The sequence below is a fragment of the Rhipicephalus sanguineus genome, chromosome 4 (genome assembly GCF_013339695.2).
Source record: "Rhipicephalus sanguineus isolate Rsan-2018 chromosome 4, BIME_Rsan_1.4, whole genome shotgun sequence".
Taxonomy (NCBI): domain Eukaryota; kingdom Metazoa; phylum Arthropoda; class Arachnida; order Ixodida; family Ixodidae; genus Rhipicephalus; species Rhipicephalus sanguineus.
In genome coordinates this window covers 18,552,538-18,579,800 of record NC_051179.1, presented here as the reverse complement: position 1 = coordinate 18,579,800, position 27,263 = coordinate 18,552,538, and the positions used below count along the sequence as shown (strand labels likewise).

The 27,263-nt window shown below is 45.2% G+C and overlaps 1 protein-coding gene across 1 annotated transcript in view; it reads right to left on the bottom strand.

Moving 5' to 3' along the window:
- Positions 1–27,263, bottom strand: part of LOC119389528 (lachesin) — a 74,638-nt gene that overhangs the window by 8,714 nt on the left and 38,661 nt on the right. The window contains exons 2-6 of the mRNA XM_037656838.2: positions 13,006–13,133; positions 7,592–7,799; positions 3,758–3,937; positions 1,614–1,742; positions 315–602 (exon numbers count right to left, since the gene is read on the bottom strand). Of these exons, the coding sequence (XP_037512766.1) occupies positions 315–602; positions 1,614–1,742; positions 3,758–3,937; positions 7,592–7,799; positions 13,006–13,133 (933 nt within the window). The remainder of the gene's footprint in view (positions 1–314; positions 603–1,613; positions 1,743–3,757; positions 3,938–7,591; positions 7,800–13,005; positions 13,134–27,263) is intronic.

The following is a 27,263-nucleotide window of genomic DNA, read 5'->3' as shown; positions in this document are numbered from 1 at the left end:
CTTCACCTGGCTTTGTACTGCCTCCGTGATCCGCCCACCTTTGGCCAAGCGACGATGTCATGTGATGACGTCGTAATGTGACGTCACGTTATGATGTCATGTGATGACGTCGTCATGTGACGTCACGTTATGATGTCATAGTGACGTCACAAATTTTGGCGATCTATAATGTCATGATGACGTCACCAATTAACGTCATCACGTGATGATTTGTTGCATCACTCGTGTTGACGCCGACGGTGAATTTTCACGTTTTATGAGGCATCTGAGGCTTTCGACTTAATATTGAACAATAACATGCGTAAGATAATCACCGTAGAGCTTGACGGAGCCTTCGGTGGAGCCGAGCAGGTTTTCAGAGAGGCAGCGGTAGGTGCCGAAGTCTCGCTCGCGCAGCTGCCTTACGCCTAGCTGCATGTGGGCCTTGTAGCCGCCTTTGCGCACGCTCAGTGAGTACTTCTCATTGTCCAGGAAGATCTTATGGTTGTCCTTGGCCCAGTAGTTGACCGCTGGAGGGTACGCCTCGCTGTGGCAATCCAGTGTGACGTTTGCACGCTGTGGAGCCCCCACGAGCTGGAGCGGAATCCAGATCACTGGTGGAACTGCGGCAACACCACGGTCAACATAAGAACTTGTGTTTCTTGTCACTCAGCGATGCCCACGCTCTGGATGTTTATAAATCAACTGTATTCGAGACCATTTTCTGCAACCAACATTCTAGAACCATGGACCTGTACCTGGAAAGCACAGAAGGCAATGAAAGTGCTACTGAAAGTCAACCTAAAGTCAACATATCTGTGCGATCACCTGTACACTTTATGTGCTCCCCAAAGATTTCTCTCTTCGCCCCTTTACCCCTTCCCCCAGTGCAAGGTAGTGAACCCGACGTGCGTCTGGTTAACCTATCTGCCTATCCTTGCTTCTGTCTCTCTCTCTCTGTTTCTTTTCCAACGAGCGTGCCCTTCTGTGGCTTAGGAAAGGCAAGCCGTATTAGCAAGCACCCATATTTCTATATACTACAACACCTATTGAAAGGAGGTCATCCCAGACGTACGTCCGGTTTGCTACCCTGCAGTAGGGAAATAAAATAAACTTGCCAAAAACCAGGACGAACGAAAAGGAGACCACTGGTTGCAGTTGCCATTTGTTCATGTCAAATTATCAATATGGGGTGTATGGTGCACGCAATATACTTGGTTACACGCACGTGCTGCTATTTTGTTACCCCGCACCTCCACCACAATGTTACCGACAAGCAGACAGAGACGCAAAATATATATACAGTGTATTTACAACACTATGTTGATGGCTGACAGCACGCCAGTCCTAAACCACGTCGTCTTTCTCGACGCCGCTCTTTGTCCTTCAGCATAAAATACGTTAATGTAGCGATACGTATAAAGTATGTTACCAATATCTTATTGATTGATTGATTGATTGATTGATTGATTGATTGATTGATTGATTGATTGATTGATTGATTGATTGATTGATTGATTGATTGATTGATTGATTGATTGATTGATTGATTGATTGATTGATTGAAGCATTTCTAATTGAAGGGCGGAAAGGAAAAGAACGGGCTGTGGTTTACCACGAGAGGACTAACTCACAGTGCACGTGCAGCATGATCCTTCGGCTGACAGGTGAGGGCACGTTGTTGTTGGCGATGCACAGGTAGGCGCCCATGTGTACCCGACTCACTCGGGTCACGGTCAGGTACTCGCCTTCGTAGGTTTGAACTGCGTGGAAGGGGGGTACACTGCCGTAAACAACACTATATTCTTTGGGAAACTGGGGAATTGGGCTAGTTGGGTCTTCGTAACTTGATCTGTAATAGTTATTACATTCTTTACTTACGTCACGTCGGTTGTGAAACAAGGAGTCTTCACTCGTTTAGTGTCTAAATGTGTTTTGTTGGCCCATTTCCTGTTAGTGTAGTATTACCAGCACATTGAGATGGGCTAAAACACTAAGAATGAAGGACGAGACGAGTCTGGTCATTAAGAAAATCCAACAAAATACCAAGGTTCAAGACATAGTATACGTATTTCACGCCGCTGTTTTTTTTTCCCTGAATGTTCATAGAAGCTCCTTCGAAGCGTTCTATTTTTAGTACGCCTGATTACGGTGACTTCGGCGCCAATTTATCTACGAAGCAGCACAGACATGAACATCTCGCGACGCCGACGCTGCAGGTGTTCTCTAAGCGGTGCGCTCCGAGAGCACCTGCAGAAAGAACAACCAATTGCCCCTTTCTAGAGCTCTCTCTCTTCGATCAGACAATTCAAGGGCTACCTATTACAAAGAAATGTACAGGACCAAAAAAAAGAAAAAACAGCGATCGTAAGGCTGCCCAGCGCAGAGAAAGGACCGAAAGTGACGCCTTCCGCCTGTATAGAGGCTCGATCTCGCGTAAGCCTCGGTGTGATCCCGAGGTCAAAACACCGTGAAACCTGCACCGAGTCTTCAGGAGAACGGGTGAGCAAGCAATCTATTACAGCAGCCCCAAGCTCAGCAGGTTTTGCTTCCTCCCACGCAACCAAAAAGCCTAATTTCTTTCGTTTTATTTTACCGTCCCTCAGCTCCGGGGATCGGCTGCTGTTTCCCAGCACATTCCGGGATGGGAGCGGCGGCATCCGGAGCCGCCAGTGTAAGCCGGTCGAGCCCCTGTCAAGAAATCGGCTCCCCTCGGCGCTTGTCTCCCTCGGCTCCGTTTTTTTTTTTTTATTCGCTACCTCCGTTTCGCACACAGTGTGCTTTTCGTGCTACACTTGTAGCTCCATTGTTGTCTTCGGTCCGCACCGTAAGTGGATCGAAGGATTATGTCCTTTTCACTTTGCGCCCAGTTGTACCGGGCGCCCTGCTTATTTACACCCGTTCATGTCGACGCCGGCGGCGGCTGCGCTCACCGCCCTGCAAGCGGGCTGATTCCTCGCCGTCGACGAAGCTGGGGAAGCCTTAGCGCATGCTCGCCTGATAAAGGGCGTGCAGGAAAAACAAATAATATGGGGAGAGAGAGAGAGAGGGTAGCAGCAATGCAGAGGCGCCAATTGGTGACGCTGCCGTTCGTTAGTTATCGTATCACGCGATCCTTACGTTGACAGGATATCCAAGAAAACTTATAAGAGAAAGCACTGGCGTTGCGACCATCCGGCAATTACGGGGATGATGAGGACAAGGTAAACCTACCTGTCCTTTTTACTTTTGGCTTTTTACATTTACTTTCACGTTAAGTCTACAGACCTCTGTAACCACGCATAGACATGTTGAATATCTTCGCGTGCGCGCAGCTAGTCCTTTTTTTGCTCCCATTTCTCTCTCTTCCCATCTCTGCATCCCCGTACCACAGTGCAGGTGAGCAAGCGGCATAAGCGTCGGTCTAATTTACCTGTGTTTCTTCTTTCCCGTCTCTCTCCCAACTGAACCACAGTTTTCTGAACTCAACGAGGCGCGCACGAATGATTGTTGTGGATTTGTACATTTCAAGCGTAGAATTTTTACGTATGGACGTATAGGCCCCCACTTTGAGGAATTGCGATGGGGTTGTATGAAGCGTGACAATAAAAGTTGACACAGCGGCACAGTGCAAAGAACGAGGTCAATGGTCTGGCATATGTCTCATGCGTCAAATATTTCGCTTCGGTAGAACTACTGTCTCAAGAAGTCACCAGCGCACAGCCTTAGCCAAGTGCAAATCTTTTGTTAAACAGTCTATAGTACTTTGTCGCACGAGCCATACAATATTTGAGCTCACCCAGCGTTTGCGTCTTCTTTCCGTTCTTCCATGCGCCGAGCGGGATAGGTTCGTTGTCTTCCCGACGCCAGGTGATGGTGGGACGCGGGTAACCACGCGCTTTGCAGGTCAGTGTCACGTTAGAACCTTCGCGAACCACCACGTCCGAGCTGCTCTCTTCGACAACTATATCAGGCGGCACTGTGGAAAAGGCAGTTTATAAATGCGTTGTAATTTAGATAGATAGATAGATAGATAGATAGATAGATAGATAGATAGATAGATAGATAGATAGATAGATAGATAGATAGATAGATAGATAGATAGATAGATAGATAGATAGATAGATAGATAGATAGATAGATAGATAGATAGATAGATAGATAGATAGATAGATAGATAGATAGATAGATAGATAGATAGATAGATAGATAGATAGATAGACAGATAGATAGACAGATAGATAGATAGATAGATAGATAGATAGATAGATAGATAGATAGATAGATAGATAGATAGATAGATAGATAGATAGATAGATAGATAGATAGATAGATAGATAGATAGATTTTTATCCTCTCACCTTTTGAAATTTCAAGAGATTACGTCGCGTAATCCCAATTTCTCAAGCGCTACCTAATCTAATCGCTTCATATTTCAATTTTCTCGAAGTCTTCGCAAGCGATTATTGCTCGAACGTTTTGAAGTAGTATACTCGCACAATTTTAATTACGTCAAAGTAGTCTACATCCTTCACTTTTATAGTGTGACAGTACGACAGCACCTGTCGTACAGTGTATACCTCTATGCACGCGTCCGTCCTATGCAGTCGTGATTTTTCTGAAACCTCATCCCTTCGCCAGATTACCGAATACTTCCACTGTTTACCAGCATGGGTAATTTGCTTATGTTTTTCCTCCAGACAGCCGCAAATTTGTTATTCTTGAGAAAATATACAACCTATTTACCCATTTCTTAGATCATGCCTGAATATCAATAATCGAACGATTTCTTTGCTAATGCGCGCTACCTCATTACAAAGCACGCCATAACCTAATCGCCGCACGCCCTTCGAAGCCTTTTTAGTGCTGTTCTCTTCCATCAGAACAAAAAAAAAACTAAAAATCACGAGAAGCAAACCCTATTATAAGATAACGCTTGCCGGCACAAGCTCGCGCACCGTGGCGTATAGCACCTCGAAATGCGTCATAACATCACTCTGCGGCATCTCGCTCTTTCATGGCCAAGCCATGCTCCTGTAGAGTGTCTGTTTTCCATCAGCTGAACGCGTCTTAATCATGTTAATGGTAGCTGTATAGCAAGGCTGCCGTGATCTACATTCTTCCCTGCTGACGCTGCCCCGTATTTTTTTATTCTGCTCCGATGCCGATGCGGGCCGCACTTTTATTGACTCCGACCCATAATCGGATTGTGCGGCCCGGCGAGCGCGCTGCGATAAGCGTCCGAGCTTCCGAGGCTCGAGGTAGTCGACGTCAAGTGCCGACCACTTTTAATGCATCCTTTGATGTGCCTCTACATGCTGTAGTACGCACATCACAGCGACTGTTATATTTCTTATCTCCCGGATGTTTAGAAGCCATCGAAGTGGCAGGTAAACTACACCGCCGATGACCACACCTATGAATATTTTGTAAGGTAAAATCTTTAGCGTGTAAAAAGAAATCTGGAAATTAATTCTCTTTGTCTACACAATTTTAACAGTAATTGAGGCACCCTCTAATGTTGCCAGTTTAGGCACAGAGTGTGCAACCAGCGCTTGCAAAACAAGCAATTTTACACCAATTCCGCAACAACACTGTTCGCTTGTCCACCTTTCCGTACCATGAACCATCATTCCGGTCATAGCAAAGTGCTATCAGTTAAGGGAAGAAATTTATTCATCCTGCTGCTTCTGATTATTGTCGTTGTTGTTGCTTTTTATTGTTTATTTTCGTGCTATAGTTCTTTATGCTTTATATAATTTGATTTCATTAGTATGTTCATTCGTCAGTTGCAAGTTACAGCATATTTAAGCGCCACCATATTAGGAAGCCAAGAGACGCTGAAAACCAATAAAAGCATAGGGTAAATTACTACGCGTTTCAGAATTAGAATTTTCGTTTTCTTGTCTGTTAGTTTCATACGACTGTGAACAACAGAAAATCGGGCTCCCCTGCACCGCTTCTTTTTGTTCGATAAATATTTTTCTTTAACGACCGCTAAATACTTGTTCGTGTCGCTAAATACTTGTACTCGCACACCGGTAGCCTGTGAAAGCTTCACGTGACAGTCTATTCGGCCTGCGTCGCCCGCACATGGGAGGCTCCATGTCCGAGTCACCCTCGCGGACTTTTTCCACGCGCAGGCTAGGGTTAGCGGCAAATTCAATGCAGCGGTAGCTTTAGGGTGCCGCGACATTACAATTTTAGACCTTAAAAAGCCGAAAAACCCTTTTCTCGATTACGCGAACTTCCCGATTAAACGAAATAATTCGAGCGTGGTTATCACTTCGTTTAAATGAGTTTGAACTTACAATCTTTATCGACAAGCCAGGCTTACTTTGTGAATATTTAAAGCGAAATCCGGCGGTGAATCCTGGCCTCCTCACAGACCGACGCGCCGGAGTTTGTGCATTTACTAAAGCTGCTATAGGACATCTTGCACTCGTCAACTCATTATGGCCAATCACATCTTTAGTTCCGGTGCCCGCGAAGCAAGATACGATACGACACACATGTGACGTAATTTTTTGAAGTTGATGCACACAAATGCGAATATAATCTAACCGATGCCTAATATAGTCACGCAGCTCTACACTACGCGTATTTTGAATCCCATGCTTAGTTTCTGAGCGCCCGATCCGTGCATTCCGGCCTAAACGTAAGTAAGGTTGCTCTCGCAATGAACTACGGGCGTGCGCATGAATATGCATGCGGTCTTATAAAACAGGTGCACTTTAAGGCGCAGCGAAATGCCTAGTTTCACAGTACGAAATAATTAGCATTAGACTAAATACTGGGGAGATCGTGCTCCTTTTTCCAACATCCTTGCATAGGAAGTTTACCTGTGACCTTTCTGTCTAAATAATATTTTGCTCAAAAAAACACTGATGCAGCACAGGTGCCGTCTGTACACGTTGTAGAGGAGTATTTGTACTGTGAACACAGCTTTTCGATATCTTACGAGTTCTGCAGTCACTCGCCGCGTTAACCAAAAACTAAGAGGTAAATCGAAAAAAAAAATGCAAGCACAAACAAGTATGCTTTGGAGCTCATTGAAACACTGAAACACAAATCAATTGTAGCACTTTACATTGTCGTTAGCACAACCGAGCAGTCCTCTATTGTGCATTGTCATACTGAAAAGGCAATATTTCTTATTTGGAAAGGTTAATAACATACTCGAAAGGCTGATCTTTGTTCTACTTTAGTACGTGACAGTGTTTTTTTGTACCATGTCTACAGCGCTTTCTTTAATACTATTAAACAATTATTTTTTAAATATTTTCTGGAGAAAAAAGAAAGAAAGTAGCCCGGAAGGGCCTTCTAGCCTTCCCATTTAAACTTCATTCAACCGTACCTATATCTTGTGATGTCACCGATTTGACAGGGCAACGGCTAGCGTTAGTTGGTGGGCCATCCTGAATATTCTTACAGTGCAAGGCTAAACGTAGTTAGAGACAAGAAACAATGCAAAATGTTCTCTTCGTGTTGTTTCTTGTTTTCTGTCTCTGTCTACTTTTACGTATATTGCGTAAGTATATTCAGGATGTATAGGCGTTCTGAAGACAACCCAATGCAAGCAGCACACATACAATGGGTGTCGAAAGGCCGATTAAAGGTAGGCGTTCCTCACCGAGCACGTCGAGGTATCCGACCTGGCTCATCATGGGCGACGTGTTGATCTGGCACATGTAGCCACCGCGGTCTGACTCCTGCACGTTCCGTATGTGCAGCACGAAGTGCCGGTTGTCGCTGGTGCTGAGGGAGATGCGGTAGTTTCGGCTGATCACCTGCTGGTGAATGCTCAGGATTCCCTTGTCCTCCACCTTGATCCACGCCGGCTGCAAAAGCAGTTCAGTAAGGTGAAATACCTGCTATTATATGATAACTGCAGAGGTGCTGCAATCAGCAGGAACACAACGGATATGTTCATAAGTGTTCATAAATGAAGAAAGGAACAGGAGAGAGGAAAGGCGGGAACCAGTCTAGAAAAACTAGTATGCTACCCTACAGTGGAGAAAGAGATGGGGGAGTTTGAAAGATAGAGGTAGAGAGAAAGAGATGGGGAGCACGCACGCACAAAGTCACACACCTCACAGACACGATATCGCTATTGCTGCAAGTCTGACGTATTCCGCCGGTGCAAGTCTGATGTATTCAGAAATTTCAGCATTGCCTTCGTCGCCTTCATCGGCGACGACCTGTCAGGACCACATTCCAAAATGGTTTCTGCCGTTATCAGCCTCCGTTCTATGCGAGCTAGAGCGACCGGGAGTGATTGTCTCTGCTCATTGTAGCGAGGACAGTCTGAAGTCTAGGCGTCTGAAGACGTAAAGTGGTGTTGGTTGTTCAGTCTATGCCAAGTGGAGAGAGTGATTTCTTGTGCGGCCATTGAATTTGGCTAGCAGCATCAGTCCATGATAGGGGTATTCTCTCGAGCCTGTCGCCTTGAACACCTGGTCGAGCAGCATTGTCGGCGTGTTCATTGCCTATCACGCCGCAGTGACTGGACAAACGCACAAATGTGACGCGGTCTCCCTTCTCGAATGAAGTTTGGAGAAGGTACCTAATCTGGAAGACCAATTCTTCGTATGGTACGTGCCGCAGGGATGATAGCAAAGATTGCAGGGCTGCCTTTGAATCGCTGAAGGTTGACCATCGTTGAGGCTGTTCGCGATTGACTACCGAAAGTGCAGTGCGAAGGGTGGCAAGTTCTGCAGCCGTCGATGTCGTTGGGTGCTCTCATAAATATGTTCATAAGTATGCTCGAGATAGGAAAAGGAAGAGGAGGAGGAAGAGAACGGAGGTAGGGAGGGAGGGATGGAGGAAGGAAGGAAGGAAGGAAGGAAGGAAGGAAGGAAGGAAGGAAGGAAGGAAGGAAGGAAGGAAGGAAGGAAGGAAGGAAGGAAGGAAGGAAGGAAGGAAGGAAGGAAGGAAGGAAGGAAGGAAGGAAGGAAGGAAGGAAGGAAGGAAGGAAGGAAGGAAGGAAGGAAGGAAGGAAACACAGGGAGGTTAAGCAGAAGCGAGTCCCTTTTGCTACCCCACGCAGAGGCAAATAAATGGATGGAGCGAGCTATTGATAATAAGCTTAACGTGAGCTAACAGCCAGAATACAGCATCAACATGAATATGACTTACAGAAACCATGAGTGAGTGGTAACGGCGAACTAACAACTGTCTCTTCGAAAGGTCACGCTCATACACATGGCGTGGACATGTGTATGAGCACCCACAGCGTATGCCCACAATATGCTGACGCTTCACACAGAGTAGACCCGTGGGATTCCCGCCGGCGTACCACCGACTCGGCACAACAACGCCGGATAATCTCACGCGCACTGGAGGCCGCGGCATCCCAACGGTTGCTCGCCGACCTTCTATAAGCAGCGTAAACGACCTCCGGATAGGTTCCCCTGTTCTGGGCGTACTAAAGTTTCAATCAATCAATCAATCAATCAATCAATCAATCAATCAATCAATCAATCAATCAATCAATCAATCAATCAATCAATCAATCAATCAATCAATCAATCAATCAATCAATCAATCTTGCCTTTCAACAGCCAGATCTTGGTTATTGTTTCGGTGTAGGAGACTACCCGTCAAACTGCACTAAACGAGTGCTTTCTTCAAGATTTATTGTTTGCAACCCTCGATGATTCATTGCTATGGAGTTCAAATAATCTTCCGATAGCAACTGCACATTCAGCAGGTGTATAATAGCAACAGTATTCGGGGTATAGTGAGTCTCCTCACTATTTTCATTTTCTGCTGCAGCAAAGTGACGCGGTCTGAAACTTTTCCTCATTAGACAGAAAGCGGCTTGCCGATTTGCTCAGCGCGACATCATTGAATGTCTTCCATACCCTCTCGCCACTCTCCTGCGAGTGCGGCACTTCATACTTGATGCCGCGCACCCCAGAAAGCGTCGACTCAGCACACTGCTTACATAAATGTGCAAGAGATTAGTGCGTCAGAAGGGCTCGGCCACAGGCTTGTCAACAACTATTCCTGCTAAGGTCAACAAAAACACCGGTGTGTCTTATTGCTGAGGCTGAGATCGTACATTTGTCCATTAGGAAACAAAACCCCGTTTCTGTTTCGCCCAGCACTATTCAATCGAACTGCAAGCGTCTATAGCCTCATGTCGGACCCTCGCATGATCGGTCATCGCTACGCTTAGAACACCGCGAGCGTTTTTTTTTTTTTTTTTTCATTTGTGGTCGCAATCAGCGCGGCACAGCTGGCGCTGCGGGAACGATCGAAGAGCAATCTGACACGGGATTGATCACCGCATGACCGCGACAACAGCGTGCAGTTTCGGAAACGACACTCGCGGTCTCAGTCGAAGGTATCTGCGGGCTTTGCTATCGCCTAATCGACTCCGCGTTGTTCTGACTATGGCCTCCACACACGTATGGCAGCGAAGAGAGAGAGAGAAATCCTTTAATGAAATGCTGGATATGTTAGCCTGGCTACTTGTCTGACATGCTACTCCAGGTGCTGGGTGATGATTATGATATATACACTGATAAACACATAACAGCCTATACAGCCACACACACACACACACACACGCACAGATTACAATGTTTACAAAGTTTAGTTAAGGCTTGTGGCCCACAAGAGCGTCAACAGCGCTTTCGTGGAGCGTAGCGCACAGGTGGTGCTTTGCCATGGACCGGGAATATGTCGCAGTTTTAAGCTCTAGTCCCGTTGAAGGCGTAATGCCGCCGTCAGAGGCTGTCTCTCTGATGTGTATACCGCCTGCAGTCACACAAAACATGTTGCAGGTCTTCTGAGTCGCTACATTGCATGCATATTGGCGAGTCAAACACTTTAATCTTTCTCTGATTTCTATTTCGGCCTAGCTTTCTTTATAATTGAAAAAAAATTAAATCCAGTTGCACGCCTGTGCAATCTGGGTGAACAGCGGAACTGGAAAGCAAGCGCCAAACACTTGGCGAAAGCACATCGAGTTCTTTGATCCTTCTTGATCATCTTTCTTCTTCTTTCTCTTATATTTCGTGTTTCTTTCTATATTTATCTTTTTATAGATCTTCTTGTTTCTTCTTCTTTCTTTCATCTTTCTTTCCTTATATATTTCTTTATTCCCTTCTCTCCTCTTTGATCTCGACTTAAATATATGATATATGATGTGATCTCGACTTAAAGCTCGAATACAATGACTACAACGGCAACAACTATAGCGACAACTACAGTAATAATAATCAGTCAGATGACAGCTTACGTTTAGAAATTGTGCACAACGAAAAAGAGAAAGAAATTGTAGTCCCGTTGACAAAGCGCAGGCTGACAAGGTCTCATATAGAGTCACGTATTTAAACAGTTATTTATGTAGCAGAGTTGACGAATGGCGATGCATCGTCAACCCACTAGCGGGTGTTCCGACGCTGTGCAGTGCACGGGGGCAGAACTTTGCTTCTGTGCAAAGAGAAAGCCGGGTTAGAATGCTATCGCCGGACTGTCGTCGCTTCACGGTGGGCCGTTGCAGTAAATCTTCCGCAGCCGTCAGCGACGCACCGGCCGGCGTTCAGGTTTCACCACTGCGCTCTTGTCATGTAACGCTTATCTCTTCAGCTGTGATGTATGAATCCAGCTGGCACCTATTGTTTAGCAGTGTGTTCGCTTCGTGAGATTCTTTTTCATGTGGCTTTGTAGATTCATACGTGAGGGCAGCGTGTTTAGACGACGTGTCGAGAAATTGCGCGGTTGCGCAGCACAGATGAGGTCAGCTCTGATTGTACGACATTAGGCTGGTAGTGAGGGCCACTGTTCTGCTTTTGTTAAAATAAGCGTGTTAGCTACAATGTAATCCTTGTTACATTTGCTAATTTTGGTAGACAAGTGCCTTAGGCAACAGCCGACTGCGCGGTGTACGACGCCAAGGCACTGTCGCAATAAGTGATGTTGTTCCTCATCGAACTTCAAGCCCTGTACGGGACCATGTCATCCGCATACCGTAGATTGCGGAAATAATAATAATAATAATAATAATAATAATAATAATAATAATAATAATAATAATAATAATAATAATAATAATAATAATAATAATAATAATAATAATAATAATAATAAAGACGCGATGGTGCGAATATGCATAACTTTAAAGAGCAGACAACCACAGGCTATCAGGTTAGAAATCGTTTCTCCGCTGTGCCTGGAGTTCAGTCCTATTTATTTTGAAGTTGCGCTGATGCCTTTACACCAACTGCGTGAAATTTGCGCAATAAACTGAAGTACGCCATATGTCGCGCACTGCTAACGAGCACTACACTGGCGCAGTCAGTAGAGGACAAAGGAAGAGGGCACATCCACAACTTTAAATTATATTTACCTTGCTTCATGACGCCACCAGCTCTCCCGTCAAACCTCAATATAACCATGAACGCGCAAAAAATATTTTTTTATTACCGCGCGCAGATCGCAAACCAATTTACGAACAAAAGTTCAAGCATGTGTTGTGTTGGCTTCACTGCAATGCCAGCGCACTCGCGGTGGTGCACGCTTTACAGGCAAAAACATGTCAAGGTGAAATGTTAATCATATTTGCAGAATAATAATACTACCGAACAAAGGTACACGCGAGAAGTAGGCGGATATATTATTTAAAATATATTACTCGAAATATTGAGAAATTGTTATAGGACTTTCAGCAGGATGCCTATACACACCAACTGGTACAGTGTTGAATGTAAGCATCGCCTAGACATGCAACATGTAATGCGCTAGCCACCAGCCTAAGTGACGACTCTTACAGCTCCCTCCCTTATGGAACGTGGCAATGACGTGCCCAATTCTCATTTCGTAATATTCAGTAGTTGTTTCGCACCCCACGTTCTGACACACACACACACACACACCACACACACACACACACACACACACACACACACACACACACACACACGCACACGCACACGCACACACACACACACACACACACACACACACACACACACACACACACACACACACACACACACACACACACACACAGTCAAGAGTGCAGCTGCATGGTACCCTGTACGATCCAAGGTTGTCGATGACGCAGGGGATCCTGGCGTCTCTCCCACGAGGCACAGTGACGTTTGGTATCACCTCCGAGAAAAACGGCGGCAGCTCTTCATCCAGAATGTCCTCCGCAGTGCCTGCGCGTAAGTCATAGTTCAGGAGAATCGCTTACAAGACGAAACAACATCGGCAATAGCATGTGCACAATGACAAAAGAAAGAACATAAGCACGCTGGCACTAGCCTGTGTGCGTATGTTTTTTTTACGACAGAGCTGTTATGGCCGATGTTTGTCGTGTGTCGTAGACAGAAAATTATCATCATCATTAACCGGCACGCGCTCAATGACCGCCTAAGTATTCTGTATAAACGGTTGGCAAGAGAAGCTGAAACGTGCCCATCAGCTCTGCTGTGATCAAGCTTTGCGGGACTTAGTGCAAGCGGCGCTAATTTTTTTTTTTTAGGAGCGAAGCACCTTAGAGTCTCGGCGTGTCAGCGTGCATCCTCGTCTGCTGTCGTGACGGGCCATTTGCTTGAGCGTAAGAGAGGGCGCCACCGCCTCAGCGCTCGCCGTGTGGCGAGAGAGAGCGAACGGCGCGCGTTGACTATAGAAACGCTCTTTCTGCGATGGACGCTGAACTACCAGCTCGCATGGAACGAAAACGCGCCCTCGCCCGCTAGAGACAACACCGGCGCAGGCAGCGTCTGCTAGCGAGTTTCTTGATTGAAAGAAAACCGATTGCTCGCGCTGCACAACCATTCACCGGTCACCCCGTATATATAGGCACTGGATCTCGACCTACAATGTAGTGCCGGTGGGAGATTTCTCTTGTGTGTAGTTAAACAATAAATATTCGCAGCGTGCAGGTTAACTTAAAGCGGACTACGGGTCTCTGTGTCTAATCTTTCTGCTGTCTCTCATTGCCAATTAGCAGTGATTTTGCTGTGGGAAACACCGGAGCAATAAGGATACCACCACCACCACCACACCGGCGCTCACTGCATGCTTCGCCCCTGCACAGGTTTCGTTAGTGGGGCTGAAACACCCTTCCCTACGTGCTTCGCCCCTCCCCGTATTTTTGTCCTGTCCTTATGTTTCTTCGCCATCTACCCCAAGAGGGGCGTGGTGTACCAACAAGTCCACATCGCTATCCTTGCAGGTGCGGTTAATCTATATGAGCTCGATCTCTCCAAGTGCACCGGAAATCAATCGCGACAAGCATGCAGCTTTCGTCTATTCAAATAGTAAAGTAAGATTTACATTTGAACATAACTAAAATAAATTGCTTTCATGCTCTACCTGTGGCCACAACCTAATGGCAACCTATCACAGAACTGCGGGACACCAGGAACAAGGGAAACTTCCTAACGGCTCTTGATGGCAAAAGCTTATTCCGTAGACCCCAATTGCAGCATACGGTCGGGCGACATAGGCTTGTGAGCCCATTTAGCCCTGAACATACTTAAACTCACGAAGTTCAAGATGTAATCAGGATGCTCCTAATTATAATAAGAACATGAGCAGTCACGTCGGCGGAACAGTGTTGTAAAGATTCTTCTCCGTGTGCCTCTAATTCGTCTTGCTGTGCTGTCACCCCGAGTAATCGCAAACAGCTTTTGAGAGCTAGTGAGAATAACTGACGCGCGATCGTCTGTGACTCAAGGCATAACTGCAATCTCGTTTCTTTCTTTCTTTCTTTCTTTCTTTTAAGTGATGATCGCATTTATTTCGCCAGTACAACAAATTTCCGATAAGTCACATGGTCCAGCTTCCGGTGTGACGTCACTCACCACCCCGTCCTTGCACACACTGACACACGCGCACGCGCGAGTGGCATCAGTGCGATGCACATGTACACTGGATAAACAAAAAGAAACATATTAAGCTTATAATAATAATTGTTGGGGTTTGACGTCACAAAACCGCGATATCATCATGAGGGTCGCCGTAGTGGAGGGCTACGGAAATTTCTAACACCTGGGGTTCTTTTATGTGCACCTAAATCTAAGTACACGGGCCTCAAGCATACATATTAAGCTGTTAGCAATCTAGCATCACCTAGCTAAAGCCCAACAACGACGAAAACTATCTTCATCAAACGGGTTTGCGGAAAGAAGCCAAGCCAAAGAGTGAACTCGACAAGCTACCGGCCCACTCTACCGACAACCTAGCTACAACCAAGTTCCCCTTAGCTACAGCTAGAATAATCAGCCCGTAGATCTATGAGAGGTGCGAACGCTTGGTTTCAGCGCGAGTTTCATTCTCTGGAGTTTGGACATCCGTGTCGTGTCTGTGGTAGTGTGTGGTCTAACTCGAACCTCTCTGCGCTGAGAATCAACATAGAAACAACCTAGCGTCACCTAGCTAAAGCCTAGCAGCGACCTGGAAGCAACCTAGAAACAATCTGCATCACCTAGCTAAGGCGTCGGAACAACATAGAAGCAACCATCTTTGTCCTCAGATTTCATCCAGTTTCGTAGTTTCAAGCCTTGCGCGGCTTAGTGCAAGGTTCGCAAATTCTCTTTCCGCAGTTGTCCGCCACTTTTTGAGATCTCGCACTCGCGCCACTTGGAATAGATTTCAGCGCATTTATTCGGCAACAACTTCGCGAGACACGCCGGGCAAAGAGGATGTAACTGCAGTCGGCTTGAGAGAAACCTAGCTGCCTCCTAAGAGCGCAGAAGTAATGCATTAACTTGCAGTGAGAGGTGCGCGACGGCAAAAACACCCTGTATTGGAGGCTGAAATTTGAAGCGCGGTCCTCTTTGTGTACACGTGGATGACGACGACGAAAGGGGAGAGAGGGGGAGAGCTCGTCGCGAGCTCACGTGGAAGGCCGAAGAGCGTGAAAGCAGCGGCGCGGCGCGCGCGTCCCGCAAAGGTTTCCACCGGCAGCGAGGACGGTTGCTGCCCGGAAGCCGTATCGCGAGCGTAGCATCGGACCCCTGGCCAGATAACTGCCGTGCGCGGGCTTCTTTTCCGTCGGGATTATTTGTCCCTGACGGCGGCGGGCGAGCCAAGCGCGGTAGAAGAGACCGTTTGGGGGGAAGGTCGCGAACTGAAGCTAGCTCCCAGCGAAGCGGACCAAATTGAAACAAATGGCGGCGTCGGGCGACTACGCAGTTCCGTTCATTTCAAGCCGGAGATTCCCCGGGGTTGACGGGAATCACTTGACTACCCCCTCGCTGCCGGTGGGCTTCCGATGCGAGATCGCGATACCGTCTTCGCTCCGGCCCCTTTCGTATTTTTTTTTTTTTTTCATCTGCGCGCTTTCGCTCGGGTTGACGCTGGTCATTCAGACGTGCCGCTAAGATACAGATAGCTAATGCTTCATTTTTTTTCTCCTCTATTCCTCGAATCTTTTCGCAAAATTGTTTTGTTCCGCCGCACCAATTTTTGCGCTGACAGGCGACCGAGAGTGCTCTAGCTGAGACGTAATGTGCAGCTTCCTTCCATTCCAGAAATCTTCGGGCGAGACGGCTTCCGAGGAATTTGTATTAATGAACTGCTTTGCCTGAAAACAAGTAAAAGGTACCGCGCGAATGGAAAGCGAGCTTCGTGCGCGGCTAACTATCAGGTCGAGGTGTCAGAAACAACGAGAATGATGAACTGTGATGCAACCAGATGCATACCATCTTATATGGACATGCCAAGGCTTACAATGTGAACGCACCCGTCTCCTATATGCTAGCCTTCGCTAGTATCACGACCCTCTAAAACCGCCCGCTAAACTCAAGAACGGCGGCCATTGCGGTCTCCCGTAGTGCATAAGAAACCACGTTGTTTCGAAAGTACAATGGCATGACGTTCGTTTCTTACGCAAGGGGTCTTGTCTTGGAGGCAAAATTGTTCACGTCATTCTACCATGTCCGTGAAATCATACACCTTTATGTTTACTTTTACGTCATGTCCATTTTTTTTTGGAAACAGAAAACACTCGATTCGCCAAGTTAATTGCCTCGCGACGAAAAGGGCGTCGCCTTAGACGTCTCCCGTTCACAAGGATGGCCTGAAGCCTTAGGCATGGCGCTCACAAACACGAAACGAAGACGCAGTTTTTGCCGTCGTCTTGAGTCGACGCTGCTAGTGCTCTCGGTGCCGGAGCCGTGAGCGGACTCATTACGTTCCCAGAGCTTGAAACCCTAATGCACGCATGGCCGAATGAAAGAGCCAGAACGTACCCGGGGACTTCGCCCACGCTCCCGCCCTCTCTAATCGGGAGCCCCGGACCGAGGTGCCACTCTTCATCCTCAATCACTGCGCTCGTCGCGTCGTTCTGAGGAAAGCCTCACGACTAGACAGAATGAGCGCTGTCTAAGCCCGCACGAAACGCGTAACACCGGCGGACGAACGTAGGATGCAAATCTGGCATGACCTTCTGAGAAATAAATTCAGAATTGGAACTCATTAGAGATATGCAACGAGAGAACGCGTTGACTTGAATAACTCACTCAAGTTTGCTTTGCACTTCGGACGAAGTTTACTAGCGATATATGACGCCCGTAACAGTGAGGGTCCTGTAGATGTGAATGTATTGCTGAATGAGTGCTTATTTGGGCCGGTTGGTACGCGTCCGTATTGCTGCAGTTAAAATTGTCTTTAAAACGCGCGGCTTCGTAGGTCAATTGCAAGTTTTGCATGTGTTCAGGGTTATAGTTGTGTAAGTGACAATAAGCACATGATTTTTACCAATGTTTGGGGATATATATAAGTACTTTGGAGTGACATAGAAAGAGAGGAAGAGGTTAATCAGGAGGAAAATTTTGGTTTTCTATACTACACTGGGCAATATGGCAGATGTTAAAGAGGGTAAAAATAGAGATAGAGAAAGCACCAAATACTTAGTAGAAGTATTTAGCTACCCTGCATTAGTAAACTGAGCTTGTGAAATAGCAAAGAGATCTTTATTAGTCCGAAAGCAATCTCTTTAAAATGGAAAAACGCAATTTAACAAAGGCGAGTGACAAAGATACATGGAGGCTTCCATACTAGCTAGCCGTGACGTCATAGCCTTTAACGGCGTCTATATGGCCCCACTTATCTATGTGCCTGTAAAGGCTCGCTTCACTATGTGCCTTCGTGCTTTTCCGTTATCTTTTGGTCTTTCTTATAGGATGTGTTGCACAATGGTTGCACACCGGTTTCGCCACTCATCGGTTGTTCCACTCTACTATCGTCGTCTTAGGCTGAATAATACATACTATATTCCAGCAAGAGAAAAATAATGCGATATAAATAAAGTGTGCTTGCCTGTGTTCTTGTTCAACAGATTAATGACGATAAAACAGATGCTACGCAGAAACTGCACCAGCGCGGCTATGTTTTGCGTTCAGCAAACCGCAATTTGGAACATTTGAGTTTTCTAATAGCGTTTTGGTGATTTCTTGCGACGCGCAAACAACAAGCCAATAATTGCGAAGCTCTATTGAGATGGATGACTAAGTACGGTGATCGTCCAAAAACAGAGCTTCTTTAAAGAGCCTTCTTCGTCTTCCTCTAATTTATGCCTCGCACGTTGCAATTACGCGTAGTTGTGAGGGTACTGCGAGTAGAATGATGTTAAAAATAATGTAAAAACACACTATGATTACGCACATGTTATATTCTGTTATCAGAGGTTCGGTAGTCTGCGGTATTATTTTAAGGGGTCAAAGTGAAAAAAAAAAAAAGAATGACAGTGTTTTAGGAACTAGTCTACATCTGATGCGTGGTAGCGTAATGGATGAAATTTACCGAATTTTCTGAACGAGTGAGTGACCAAGGTAGTCGTTCACGAAAAGACAGACTTTGATACTAAGTCGCGAGCAACGTTAATGTACCACCCTCCTCCATCCATTAAACTGCAAGTTTTTTATGACTTTATTTCGTCCTTGCGTCAGGTAAGTTTAAGGGTGTCAGTTGACTAATGCTTTTTCTATGTCCCACATTTGGGTCCCGAAAACTTCGGCCGAGTTTCAGACTCGGCCAATTTATGAACTTGTGAATAATTTATCACGGATGAAACTACGCAGGCGCCCCATTTAGGCTTTAAAACATTTCACCAAAAGAAGTGAGAGGCATAAGCGCAGCAACTGGCGTTAAATCTTTGCGACACCTACCTTGCGCTTAAGTGGTTCACGATTACACGAAAACGATAAGTTGCGAAATAAAATAATGCACATTCGCCAATGGTTCCTAACCAAGGAGGTTGAAAAAAAAACCTCCTTGTTCCTAACTCGTGCTTCCTTGCTAAAGAGAGCTTAGATCGTGTTGCTAAGCACGCTATCAGTACTGGCACCACGTTGGCAACATCGGAGACAGGCCTGTTTACCGTGTGTTGCGGCGACGCCGTTCACAGATTGTCAATAGCAGCGGGTACGAAAACTTCTTTATTTGTTCTTTTTTTTTTTACTGTTAAATCTCCGGAGAAGCGGTAAACATCAACATTTCTTCGACAAGAGCCAATGAAAATTATACAACATGCCTAAAGGACTAATTTTTAGTTGTTCAATATCACTGAAAGTGTAAAAAGAAAATGTGCAATTCCCATCGACATCCCACGTCAATATGTGATCGTCTACAGGTCGCGAGCCTCGAAACATCAGAATAAAAGCGGCATCGAGCTAGAACAAAAACGTTATACTTAATTCATCGTAACGAAATTAAAATAGACAGAACTTTGCATACAAAACGCTTCAACAGGCTCCCAACGCGTTCTTATGCATTCTATGACGCTAAATGAATAATCGTGTCAAACCAGTTTTATTCGAAAATTCAGTTTTTCCATAATTCATTCGCAAACGGAACGCCCTGCTAGAAAGTGTGCCAGAGAACGGGAGGTTATCTGGGTTCATGCATGCTCTAAAAAAATGTGATTGCAGCTATTTCATATTTAATGAGCGAGCCTTGCAGATGTTTTGAGGTAGACGGCGTCATGTTTCCATTTTTTTTTTATCTTTACAGCCATGTTTCACGTGCACGACTTTCTGGCAACTTGTTTCTTTTTTTTTTTAACTTGAGTACAGCGTTTTTGTAACACTTTCGTTACTTGTAATATTTTACTGTCATATTGCGCACGAGCTGACAATACGCGAGACGCTGAAAGCTGAAAAGCCAGCACATCCGCTATAGACGTTTTTACGTAAGAGACACGGGCGCTGCCAACTTGCGCTGTTAAACGAATGTTTTCTTATTTTTGTATATATCGCAACATAAAATAATAAGGTCATGAAACGTGAAATGCACCAGCCCAGCCATTTTCATGCGGGTGCGGCTACCGTAGCACTCTGCGCTTAGTTGTTATATATACAAAACGACAGGGTTAACAGCCCAATATGGCGGCACCAAAGCCCGTCCGTAAAATAGTATACAGTCGGCCTAGAGAAGCAGAGGCGCAGATTCGTTTTCACAGATGATGGGGGGAGTTTATACGAGTGTCGTTATACATTTACCAAGAAACAATGAAATGACACAATCCTCACTGCAATATGTTTTTCGTTGTATCGCACACACAAATGCGCAAAAACAAAGTTCTTTAAGAAATTTGATCTTTGCTGAATGTCACACTGAGTAATTTCCACGTCTTCTCGGCAGAAACAGTTTGCCTCATCCAGCAGCTGCGACGTTCTGTTGTCGAGCGCAACTTCGCCGGTTCTACTGCCGGCCGTCATGGCCACGTTTAAATGTATGAACTCGTGCACTGCGCTTTTGAAGCAACGCATGTTCAAGAACGTAGTTGTTGTTTATCAAACCCCGTCTCACCTTATGTGATGATGATGATTGAAACATTATTAGTTTATCATTACAAAGATATTACGGATGCATCCGCAGCCAAAACGACTACCGCCTTCTGGACGGCTGGGTCACAGCTGGGCAACAGTGCCCTCGCGTTCTTCATTGCAGTATATTTCGTAACGCCCATTTTTTCCCACCTCAGTAAATTCGCTTTGCGTTTACTCCATGTAGGGTAGCAAACAGCACATTAGATAGATAGATAGATAGATAGATAGATAGATAGATAGATAGATAGATAGATAGATAGATAGATAGATAGATAGATAGATAGATAGATAGATAGATAGATAGATAGATAGATAGATAGATAGATAGATAGATAGATAGATAGACAGATAGATAGATAGACAGACAGATAGATAGATAGATAGATAGATAGATAGATAGATAGATAGATAGATAGATAGATAGATAGATAGATAGATAGATAGATAGATAGATAGATAGATAGATAGATAGATAGATAGATAGATAGATAGATAGATAGATAGATAGATAGATAGATAGATAGATAGATAGATAGATAGATAGATAGATAGATAGATAGATAGCACGTTTGTGTTTGTCCGTCGCGGTGTTGTAGCGGGTGTGGTGCTCGACTGCTGACCTGAAGATCGCGGGTTCGATCCCGGTCGCGGCGGTCGCATTTCAATGGAGGCGAAATGCTAGAGGCCCGTGTACTGTGCGATGTCAGTGCACGTTAAAGAACAACAGATGGTCGAAATTTCCAGAGCCCTCTAATAGCGTGTGCCTCATAATCACATCGTGGTTTTGGCACGTAAAGCTCCGGCTATAGTTATTATTTGACACGTTTGTTGCTTTGAATGAAGTCCTCTAGCCTCAAATTTTATTATTATATTTGCACCACGGGGACGACCGCCGCAACAGCAGTTTCCACGGCTCGGCGGTATACTTCGTAGTACGTAATACCGCCCACCATAGTGGTTGTCATGCAGGTTCGCTAGCGTGCCGCGTCGTACTGACCCTGAGTCGGGCGCCGGCGGCTGCCGTGATGCGACGGGCCTGTTTGCCCTGGGCCGACTCGGCCACGGGCCTCCATCCTTCACGGCTCCTCCCGCTGCAGCGCGCACGCCAACGCTGTTGCCATATAGGCGTTCTTACGGAGAAAACAAGGTCGTGTGCACAAGGGGCGCAGCTCGCCGAGGCGCGCATGCGTTTAACTGGGAAGTTTGCCTGATTTCAGTTGCAAATGCATGAACGCCTCGTCGTACCGGTAGCGTCAATAAAATTCAGCGCCTAAATTTTGAACTCGAGCATTGCATGCCTATTCTTCAATGCAAGCACCATGCAGATTCCTGGTCTTCAAGTACGACAATAAAAAAGCATGTATACGGAGAAAGCATAGGAGTGCAAAGCTAGTTGTAAGCTCACGATATTCGTTGAATGTGGTCGGCGACAAAAACTGATGGGAATGTTTTATGTATTATACTCGTGAGTTCATATGACATTGAAGTAAAATTAAGGTTGCGTGCCCCTATACACAGCCTTCCCCCCCCCCCCCATCCCCCTATTAAACTGGCCCTTCAAAACATATGTAACAGTGCGTAAAACTCGAATGGACGATGACAGAGACAGAGTGTAAACAGCACTCTTTACACTTTGTCTCTGTCGTCGTCCTTTTCAGTTTTGCGCCCTGTTACATATGTTGCAATGAATTGACCAGCAAGCAACCATTCTCAGCCCTTCACGGCGCAGTTATTTGCGCCATGGTGTGTTGTTCCTGAGCATGACTTCACAAGTTTACAGGCACGCCCCTTAAGATTTCGCGCGGCATATCGTGCGTACTCTGAAGCATGGTACTCCGAGGAAGAAAACCATTTCCCACTAATGCGTAACTTTGTTTCTTACTGTTCATTTGACGTGTATGCTGTAGCACTCTGTGAGCAGGTGTTTGCAGTATTAAGAATTTTGTACTAATCGTGCGCTATGTTCTCATACACTCCAGTGTCTGGACTGCGGGACGTCCCTCGTTCCATGAAAATGTCCTTAGAGCGCGGTACATATGAAAAGCGTCATTTTTATCCAAAACGCAGGTTTCAATGCATTTCTGCAAGTTGTGCATTCGTATTCTCTATACGCTTCTTGACTTACCATTATTTCGCCGCTGTCCTTGCTAATAACGTGCAAGATAATAAAAGAATATTTGCCAACTACATTCGGGTATCTAATCAAGCTCACATTTTCTTTAGCCGCAAATACAGCAGCAGGAGCATCGTTAAGATCAAATCTACCTACCGTTTCTCTTTTTATTCACCGGACCATCAGTATAAGATTATCAGCTCGGAAAACAAACTGCTTGCTCTGATGATTGAGGTGGCGAATTAGGGATGGATCGTTATATCATTACGATAAGCAGAGCACAAAAGCTTAGTTGGAAGCAGGGCGAGCCCCGATTGCCTCCTCATGCGAATGTGATGCACTAATAGCGGGCACGTCCTTTCTCGCGGGATTATCCGCGGCCTGACCCAATGAACGCCGCCATTGATATATTTATGTATTGCAGTATCGCCAGTCCTTCGAGTACCAAAGAATTAGGATAGAAATCATCTCTCGGTCACTAGCGGACGGGCTTGGCCAAAGGGACTCCATGGAAAAAAGCGAGAGAATAATTCTTCAATAATAAATCCTCGATGCTGACCGAGGGTAATAACTTATTCTGTGTTGAAGCGAATTCCTAATGACAGGGTGCGCATTGGAGACCCGGAAAGCGCCCATGACGACGAGAGACGAAGAATAACAGTTCTCTAGGAATATATATATTTTTTTATCTGTATCTTAGTCTGTAACAGAAGAACCAGCCGTTATTGCGAGGCGCGTGCTCATGTCCACGCCCTCGTTGCGTTTGCGTGTGAGCGCGAAATCCATTGTTAGATGCAATTCCATTTCGGAGTAATCTGAAGTGTCTGAAATTATATATATGTAAAAGAAAAATTGTCTTCGTTTCGGCAAGATGTCGTAGCCTATAGCCACTCGAAATCAATACATCATTGTCTGCGCGAAATAGCAGTAGTTAATAGTTAAATACTGTAATACTTACTTTAAAAAAAGTTTGTTGTTCTTCTTACTTTGTTTCCATAGGAGAATCGATTTCCTATCGTTGCTTGCGTTTCGGCAGGCGGATGAATCGAGTATTCAAAAAGGCTTCTTTTCAACCTTTATTCCCGTCATTTTCGCCGAGGTTATCCTCACCTTGAGGATCTCATCCTTCTGCATACAGCATGGAGGCAACTACGACTGAAACATCCCTTAATGCCAAGGAATGTAAGTTAAACTTTACTCCCACATACACAAACTTGCGCTGTTCGTGTTTTGATATGTCGTTATGGTCTCTTGACAGCGTTCTGTGCGTTGGTGAGCTTTTATTTATTTATTTATTTATTTATTTATTTATTTATTTATTTATTTATTTATTTATTTATTTATTAACAGCGGAGCTGCTTAAGCCGGCCGTAAAATCTTTGGGGTTAGCAGAAAACCACAGGTTGGTATGCGCCAACGGAATTGGGCAAGCCCCACTACCGAGTACAGCAGGTGCGAGCGTTAAACGAAATCTCTGCTCGGTGAAGTGGAGCACGTGAAACACGTGAAAGAGAGAGAGAGAGAGAAAGAAAGAGAAAATCGATAGGGAGAATGAAAGAGAGAAAGAGAAAGAACGAAACAGAGAGAGAAAAAAAAGAAAACGATAAAAAGAAACAGAAAAGGAGAGAGAAATAAACGGAATAAAGACATAAAAACATAGGAAGACAGAGAAAGAGAAAGAAGGAAATAAATAAACAGAAGCAGAGAGAAAGAAAGAAAGAAAGAAAGAAAGAAAGAAAGAAAGAAAGAAAGAAAGAAAGAAAGAAAGAAATAGATAGATAGAGAGAGATAGAAAACAACAGATACCAAAAAGGGATACAAGAAAAGAAACAGAGAGAAAAACAAAGGAAGCCAAATAAAAAAATATAAACAAGCACGGCCACCCAGTTCCGCTCTTCCTTCAGGCTTGGCACCGCTAGTGCGATGCTGCCATAGTTTTTATTTGTTTGTTTGTTTGTTTGTTTGTTTGTTTGTTTGTTTGTTTGTTTGTTTGTTTGTTTGTTGTTTGTTTGTTACTGCTGGCTGCCCTACCTATAACCATAGTCAGCGCTTCCTATAAATTTGTCCTTCATATATAATAGTCTGCGTCTTCCGTAACCAAAGTTACCATCTTTCACGTCTAGTAAGAAAGCTCTCACGGGTGGCTGAAGATAAAAAAAAAAGGTACGCGTATGTTTTTTTTTTTTTTTTTCCGTGATACTGCCTAATCTCACTACTCTAGAATGACGAATTGCTCGTCCTTATAATAAAGCAAGGAAATACCATCATAAAAGATATTATACGCTTGTAGAAACTTCTTAGACAAATGAGCCCGTTTTTTACCGGTATTCGAGTTATGCATCATTCAAGTAAAACAAAATGTTTGCTACGGCTTTAAAAAAATTAAAAATAGCGGAAGCGAGTCGACCGATGTTTATATAGGATCTTCAGACTTGCACGCTGATAACGCCGCATTTTTTTTCACTTGCGTTAGTTCAAGCACCGTAGTATGCACCTAAGAAAATGATAACAGATCAACTTGCTTTATAAAAAATATAATAAATATACACGCATGCACGCAAACTTAATCGAGAAAAGTTCTAAGACGCTTTAGATTTTTTTTTTCTGTAACTAGCTAGTTTTTGCTGTGCCTAGCGCACAGTTCCTCGATAAAGAGCCGAAATTTCGAACGTCATGGATTGATGCCCATCGCATCCTATGCCAAAATAGCAATGTTATCTCTAAAACTTTTCGTGGCATCTGCTGGAATCCGCCAAGCGCAGAAAACATTATTTTGACGGATGTAGTAGCACAAAACTGCTACGTATTACTCAAGTACTACGTATTACTCAAGCATATGGTTTCATGCTTGAAAGACAATTCCTCCTGTTCCGGGCTTGAAACACGGGCACAACGTCTATCCAGTGTGGTAGCTCTAACCCATAGCAGCTAACCGGGAAGCTGGTATGTCGTTATCTTTCGGTAACGTGGAGCAGTTAACCAGTGGCCCTTCGAATAAAGAAACAAGATTGGAGCCAAGGTAACGGAAACGTGTTCAAAGGCGACAGAGCATGAGGGCATTAAAACTCACCGAGGCAGCTTAGCGGCTACGGTGTTGCACTGCTAAGCTCGAGGACGCGGGTTCGATTCCCAGCCATGGCGAGCACATTTCGATTGGGAGCGAAATGCAGAAACATCCGAGCCCTTAAACTTTGGTGCACGTTGAAGAATCCCAGTTAGTCAAAATTAATTCCCGGTCCCACCACTACGGCGTGCCTCATAATCATATTGTATAGTTTTTAAGGCGAAAGCCTTGGATGCCTCATCAAACGCGAAAATTGACCGTCGGCGTGGGCGTGCCGCGGCGTCGGAAACACGAGTGATGCAAAAATCCCCATCACGTGATGACGTCCCCACATGACGTCATCATGACGTCGAAGTTTTCCCAAATTTGTGCCGTCATCATCACGTCACTGTGACATCACGTGACGTCACATGATGATGTCATCACATGGCGTCGTAGCTTGGTCAAAGCTGGGCCGACCACGGAGGCAGTGGATAAACAGGTGAGCTGACTCCGATCCTGGAGGCAGTGCACGACCACGTTAGGTGCCGAAAGCTTTCGCAGGGTGGCGGTGCAGGATTAATACAACGACTTCGAAGAAGAAGAAGAAGAAGAAGAAGAAGGAGACGAACATGGCCTTGGCCTTTGAGTCGTCTCAGGTGAATACATAAGCGACCCTGTGAGTTTTTGTTTTTGCACGCAAAAGCCAGTATTTGAAGGGGAAACAAATAGGACATCAAGGAAGAGAACTGCTGGTGATGATGTACAGCAACAGCTGTAGAAATGCCCATCGGCTGCGGCTCAGTCTGTTAGAGCAACGGCGGTCAGCATACGAATCCAGTTATGTGAACATGTCAGCAAGTTAAAGAAGACGAGAATCAAATGTCGCGCATGGGATATAAAGGGATAGACAACCCGATCGCACACTCATCGAGAAACGCCGACAGACCGTTTAAGTCCTCCCTTATATGTCCACATTCGCTGTCTACAGGTGTTGAGACCATCAAGCAAAACACAAAGAAGGTACATCGAAATAAAGCGTAAACATATGTACGTGGAAACCTATAAGCGTGCGTGGAAAGAAGACATTGATGCTAAGGAAGCGCTCTGTTAGGATTGTAGTCTCTTCGCGAACACTTGATTCCACATGCGCCTTATAATTATGTTGTTGTTAAACAGTTGTCCACGCATGTCAAGGTAGATTTGATCAGAGCGGGCTATACCAGCACACAGTTAAAATGTTTCGACTTCCTTTTTCCCCGTATATACGTATAGACATTGCACGAGCAGACAACACACTAACACTACGAAATATGTATATGCACGAAAACACAAACAAGACATTCAAAGC